Genomic DNA, 7,060 nt, shown 5'->3' with positions numbered 1-7,060 from the left:
ATGTATGCACATGAAAGTGAAAGCAATTCATTTGCAGTAGCAATTAACACATTAAAGGGAAACATTCAGACTGATCTTAAACTGTAATTTATGAGTGTTGGCACTTCTCTGGTTTCTTGGTCTCTCTTGCTGTGTGTGTGTGTGTGTGTGTGTGTGTGTGTGTGTGTGTGTGTGTGTGTGTGTGGTTCCTGGCAGGGTTGCCCCTGCTTCTCAGATCTGAATCTGTGTTGGGGAAACCAGAGACCCCAGCAGCAAAAACAGTGGTATTTATACCCCCGAGGCCCTGTGTTGGCTAAAGAGTCTGCAGCAAAGAGATCCCCCAGTGTGTGTGTGTGTGTGTGTGTGTGTGTGTGTGTGTGTGTGTGTGTGTGTGTGTCTAATGTGGGTGTAGATGACAGACTGCTATCCAAACCAGAGATGCTGGACAGTCTAGTCAACCTGGTTAGAATAGACCCTGTTACTGCCTCTCCTCTCCTTTCCTCTCCTCTCCTCTCCTCTCATCTCCTCTCCTTTCCTCTCCTCTCCTCTCCTCTCTTCTCCTCTCCTCTCCTCTCCTCTCCTCTTCCTTAGGAATTGTCCTTAAAGAGGAGTGAGACTCATACGCAGCATCTCAAACCCATATATGGATTTAGAGAAGCAATAAAGTAAACTGGTATGTGTGAGTAATTGAGGGGGGGTGGGACAACCTCTGACTGGCTCCAGTAGCCCTGCTGTGAGCTATCTGTATATATGGACTTGTCCAAACAGACTTTGATAGAAAGCATTGCAGCAGGTTGCTTAGAGAGGTTCTGAAATATTCTTTCAATAATGACGTGATGACCAGCTGAATTAGGGTGGTTCAGCCCAACTAAGTGTACTTAGATACCTACAACACAATCCATCTGTTGTATTTGCACTGATTGATTGTAATGAATGGAGCAGTGGTACCCAGCATTCATGCTCCATGCTTCTTTTTTTTGGGGGGGGGGGGGGTCGTGGGTGGTAGTGATATAGGATATTAGACAGAGAGGACAGAGAGGTGTGAGTCAGAAGACGACTGAACACATAAACACTTGCTGCTCCAAACAGAGATTCCTGGGAATCATAAGCTCTCTGACAAGATGCGCGGCTCGGCTTTCTCCACTCCGCAGAGCAATGTTTAGTAGAACTACTTTCTATTGTACAGAGCCACTTCTTACTGAGTCCTACATTCGTATGTTTTAATACTGCATAGAAATTAAAGCATAGGCTAGTACTTTGCATTCATTACAGCTGATTGTGGGACACTAACTTTGTGCTGTATGGGCACATAACTGGTATTTGTACACCCAAAGTAAATATTTTTAATAGGTTATATACACTACTAAAACCTTCCGTTGGAACAACACAGTACAACAGCAGTGATTCAGACAAAATTAAGGCTTATGGAGTTTTAGACATGCTAGCGGTGTCGCTCTAAGAATGTGTTGGTCCATCACGTTGGTCCAAACTGAAATAGCTAAACACATTAATTCAAAGCTTTGACATGAAATGTTGTACACACATTCGTGTTCCCAAGAGGATGAATCCCAATGACTATGGGGATCACCTGACCTTTCCTTTAGTACCACCATGAGGTTTTGGTTTTGATTGAAACATCAGTTGATTCCCACTAAGTTTGGTTCACACATTCATTTTCCCCTCGGGATTATTGTTAGTGCTAGTGCTAACTAGTTAGCTGTTGTGCAAAATTGAATTATGTGAACATGATAAATATTATACATGCTGAAGATCCGCTTGTTAGCATTGTCATTGTGCGCATGTTATCATGCTGATGTTAGCTCACAGAGCCAGTAGCATGACTTTAGACTTCTACCCCTGTCTCCGATCCTACCATGTCACACCTTTCCTTCAATACATCTTTCTTCCTTTTTCTTTTTTCCATTTTGTCTCAATGATCTGCTTTATTTATGACTTGATCTCTCTCTCCATCTCTATCTTTCCCTTGAAGTCAGAGGATATAATATATATTATCATTATCTAATGTTTAGACAATACAGGGCAGAGAGAAGAGATGTAGAGCAGTTTATCCCGTCCGCGCTGGTTACAATCTACCCTATAGAGATAAAAATGACAGGACACGTGAGATTTGACTCAACCAACATTTTTTTTATTTTGTTTGTAGAGGAACTTCACTCTGTCGGTTTCAGATGAGAATTTTGTGCAGTATTTGCTGTGTCTATAAAATGCAAATAAGAAAAAATTACGTGTCATTTACAGCTCAAATAATCAGAGACATACAAGAACAAAGTTCAAACAAAATTTTGAACTAAGTTCCTTTGACAAATCAAAAAACAGAGGTCATTGAGGAAGCACATTTCATATCACACCATACATTTTATATTTAGTATTCTCTGTTCGACTCATGAAAAGTCCTGATTGATCAATTTGTGTCCCCGAACTGCAACACATTTTTATTGATCCAGTTTCTTCAAAAAGTGCAGCAAGTGTGGGTTGAAACTACAGCTGTCTTCAGTTATGAATACACTGACTCAGTTTGTATGTCACCATTGTTTATAATAAAATACTTATATAATAAGTTATGATCTATGAGCTGCAAATTTTACACAACAGTGCCTCCCAGTGTTTAATTTAGGGATCTTTACACTGAAGGGCATTGTGTTTAAATTCAACTGAGCTGAAGTCACACAAACTGTCTGACTACCAGACTTGAGCATTTTAGATTTCTTAATTTCATATTATTTCTTGATTTAATCCAATTTTTTTTTATTTTGCGTTAAATTAAGTCAAAACTCAAAAATTGCCCCTGAATGTTATAAGAGCTTTAGATTAGTTTCTGTAGTTTCTCTTTTTACTTTCGTCTAGCAGTTGCTCTTCTGTGTACGTGTGTACATGTTCACACGTTTGTGTTGCTTGCAAGAATAGCCACATGCAGAAGAGGGACAGAAACACTTGGGGTTTGGGGATTAATGAGGACAATGGGTATGTAACACAAATACTTTATTTATTACTCAAAAAAAGTACTCAACAGCAGGCCCAGCCTTCTATAAGAGAAACTGCTTGTAAAATTAAATAAGATAAATAAACTTTCTAACAGCTTTTTTTAAAAAATCCAAACTCTTAGCATGAAAGGTTTATACATACATGATGAAAACATTATATATTATATATAATAAAATAATAATGATATTAATAAAAAATATAATAATATTTAAAGAAACCTATCAGCTACGAAACCTGCCTATGTCTGCACATGCTTGCATACACACACAGTCCTAAAAAAGAAAACTGCTGCCAAATTTTCCTTTAAGAAACATGCAATGCTCAACGGGTAACTTTCTGCTACAGCTTCATTTTTCGGGATACATTTTTCCTCTAGTGTATTTGTAGAGCCCTGTTTTCTCTGCGATCCAGTGGTTATAGTTGCTGACTTGCGTGTAAACACCCGGTTTGTTTTTCTTGGCACAGTTGTCACCCCAGCTCACCACCCCGAACAGAAACATCCGGCCTGACACTTCACACACCAGCGGACCACCAGAGTCACCCTGTAAGGAGAGGACATGAGCATGTTGGTTTTAAAGACTCATGTAGACACTGACCGTTAATAAATAAAGGAATGACAATCTGTATATCTCAGCATCTTTAAATTTGTTTACTTTTATGATTCACATCTCCCAATCATTTAGTATTTTTCACATAGGCAGAGCACAAAATGGTCTGAAACTGAATTTAAACAAAGACAAAATTATTCCCCCTGAAATCACAACAACTAAATATTTCTGGGTGACGAGAAGATCCTAGGACCAAAATGTGAGATCAGTTCTGTATAAAGTATTAACAATCTGTGATATATTTGTTTCTGAACATTTATAACACATAACAGTGTCACCAATCTAACATGAGGGTATGCAACCCGTTCTCAAGAAGAGGAAAAAATACTCCTCACATCCAGTTTAATGCTGCCAAAGGTCGCAGGGGTTCAATCACACCGCATATCTGAATATGAGATTACTTCTCTCAAGTTCAGTTCTCTATGCACTTCTCTTTTTATGTGCACATTTAAAGCCAGACTGAAGACATTTTGCGAGCAGGAAATCTTCATTTTTCCCAGTGTACCGCACACATGCACACATGCACACATGCACACATGCACACATGTTCATACACTGGTTTATTTGCTCACCCCGCAGGCATCGGCGGTCCAGTCAGGGCTCCCAGCACAGATCATATTGTTGGTGATGAGCGTTCCGTAGTACGATTTTCTTTTACAGTCAGTCCGGGAGAGCAGCTTCACCTCGGCCTGTTTCAGAAACTGTGAGTAGTGCCACGCCCCTGCAGACAACACACAGCGCCAGGTGTAAGAATCACTGAAACAGCTGAGAGATCAGCCATGAGTCTGAAGGTTAGAGGTTACGCAGTATTTACCGTATGTCTCCTTCCCAAATCCTGCGACGCTGCATTGAAATCCCGCAGGAAGGTGAGTGTGAGATGGAGGAAGACACACTGTCCGTGCTGACGCCGACTTCACTGCACATCCTCCATTTCTGCCTTTGATCATCAACAGCGCTGCAAAGTGAAGACAAACACATCTTTGAGTTCTGCGCGCAGAGCAACCGTACAGCTTTCTCTCTTTTTTCTCAGTCATACACATACACACGGTGATGTTTGTGCTCACCTATGTCGTTGTTGTAGTTGGACGTGTTATATTCTTGGTGGTTGATCAGTTTTTCCACAGTGAAGCTCTGCTCCTTGTCGGCATCTGTTTCATTGATGGCAGTCTTCCCCAGGTATACAAACAGATTCTCAGCTTTGAGCTCCTCGCTGAACAAAACACACACACACACACACACACACACACACACAAGTGAGCAAACATATTACGCGCCCATATGAGTCATATTGCCAGTGTATGAGAATAGCAGTAGAGGAAATGATAGTGTGATGTGTTTTCTGTGCGTGTGTTTTTTTTCTCACCTGTCAATGAAGCAGTGTGCAGCTGTGACAACCCAGCAAGGCGCGATGAGGGACCCGCCACAGAGGAAACTGCCTTTGTGATAGATAGCAGCCACCCATGGGTGCGAATCTATGGCTGTGAAAGAACCTCCCACAATTTTATGCATCTTCGGCTCGGACCTCTCACCACATGTCAGCTCTGTGGGGACACACGGGTCGGGTCAGTGAGTGCTGAAGACAAGATGTCACAGTGAAAAAGATGTGACCCGTATTTAAACAACATAACTTACCTGTATCAACAGCTGTTGGAACTGTTATTGTTGGTGTAGAACCTATATGGGAGCAGAAAACAGAGATGATTAGAAAAATTCAAATCAAACATAAAATATTTCAATTATTTTTTAAATTCTTACACATCTTACATCCGGGAATACTGCAGAATTCTCTCACAATCCTCCTCCCTCTTCGGACAAAGCACCACGGCATCAAGCTCTGGTCAGGATTCCTATGGTTTAAGTGGAACAATATTAAACATGTGACACCACTCCCTAACATATGTAAGTCCCAGATTGGTGACTTAAAGTATACCTGCAGTAATTATGAGGGCCAATTCCCTCCAAAGCTCCCCAGGAATTTATAACCCTGCTCCAGCTGAGGCACTTGCGGCTGTACATCGGCTTGGAAACATATCCCCTGTAACTGCTCCCGTCTCCAGACTGACACATCTCTGAATATCACAATGCAAAGACAGAAGAGAACATTGAATTCATCTGGTCACAAACAGTGAATATGAAGTTGTCACCTGGACAGCTGGCTTACCATCATTAATGTCCCGATGTTTTAGTGACCGTCTTCGTGAATAAGCCTGAGAAGAGCACAGACACACTCAGTCATACAGGTTACAAAAACCTCCTGAAGTTACTTCCTCTCATTGTTGCTTACCATGTTCACACTGACTGCTGCAAGTATGGCAAGGATGAAGAACTGATTCATCTTGACTTGTAGTTTCGCTTCTCCTTATTGGGAATATTTTTGTCTGAGAACGGACTGGAAAAAAAAAAAAAAGGAACATAACAACACTGGATTTAAAGGCTCTTCTTCCCTTATATGGAGTTCATCTTTTAGCACATGACGGGACAAACACGAGTGTGACTATTCGATAGACGCGTGGTTTCTTTGTCTGGCTTTAAGTGTGCCCGTCTTCAGGTGTTACCTCTCTGCTGATTGCACGTGTGTATTTATTGCAGAGGAAAAATGGTGCTGCGGAGATTTTGATGCGAGAGCAGCAGATAGAGCATACTCACTGTGTGCACTATGTACTGTAAACATAATCTTTATCCGTACAGTGAGTGCAATATGAATTTGGATGAGTTGATTACTGTATAGCATGTGCACAAAATGATATCACTTTAGTTTTGCAATGCACAGTTTAACACAATTTGTAGATATTATTTCTTGGGCACAGTATCAACTTGATAATGACAAAAGAAATCCACGATGCACAATTTCTCTCAATAAACACTTACACTCGAAACTGGTATTATTTTTGCTTCATATTTCAACCATTATAAACTAAACTTAAACAGCTGCATGTTTTTTGCTGACTGTCACAGTCTGAAAAAGCTTTGTTAGAAATCTGTTTTACCTTTCTGTCCAAACTTGCAATCCCGATGAAGCTCTTTGTTATCTCTTCCAGCTGAAGTGACTGTTATCTCCGCTCTGTAGCCTCTGATGTGCACCTGTGCTGTGGGAGGACTCAGACTCACGCTGTTAGCTCTGTTCTGGTGTTGCAGTGCTGATCCTCCCGGCGTTACCTCCCATTTAAAAACACATAAGTGGGAGGGGTTTATGAGAGGAAATCTGAAAAAAAACATCAGTCACACCCATTTGCTGATCAGTAAATTGTTGAACAAAGAACTTGTCACGTCCTGTGACCACACACACACACACACACACACACACACACACACACAACCATAATATTTCCAAAGAAAAATGCTGCAGCTGTGTGTGCAGAAGAACACATCCATACTCAAAGGTAGAGCAACAGGTTTGAGACTGATAAATGATTAAAAACATGAAATTAAAACATTATTTTACCTGAACATAACTTGATTAGTCAACAGGC

The 7,060-nt window shown here is 40.8% G+C and overlaps 1 protein-coding gene across 1 annotated transcript; it reads right to left on the bottom strand.

Annotated features, from left to right (window-relative positions):
• Positions 1 to 2,962: 2,962 nt before the first annotated feature.
• plau (plasminogen activator, urokinase) lies at positions 2,963 to 6,711 on the bottom strand. Its single transcript, XM_022762790.1, has 11 exons — positions 6,578 to 6,711; positions 5,875 to 5,979; positions 5,752 to 5,797; positions 5,521 to 5,659; positions 5,355 to 5,437; positions 5,223 to 5,264; positions 4,954 to 5,131; positions 4,655 to 4,800; positions 4,405 to 4,545; positions 4,163 to 4,311; positions 2,963 to 3,524 (listed from the first exon to the last, which is right to left on the bottom strand). The coding sequence occupies exons 2-11, from the start codon at positions 5,923 to 5,925 to the stop codon at positions 3,330 to 3,332; spliced, it is 1,170 nt and encodes a 389-aa protein (XP_022618511.1). The 5' UTR covers positions 5,926 to 5,979; positions 6,578 to 6,711; the 3' UTR covers positions 2,963 to 3,329.
• Between the last annotated feature and the right edge of the window lie 349 nt (positions 6,712 to 7,060).

The sequence above is a fragment of the Seriola dumerili genome, unplaced genomic scaffold (genome assembly GCF_002260705.1).
Source record: "Seriola dumerili isolate Sdu_G_001 unplaced genomic scaffold, Sdu_1.0 BDQW01000024.1, whole genome shotgun sequence".
Classification (NCBI taxonomy): Eukaryota; Metazoa; Chordata; class Actinopteri; order Carangiformes; family Carangidae; genus Seriola; species Seriola dumerili.
This window is presented reverse-complemented; position numbering and strand designations above follow the sequence as displayed.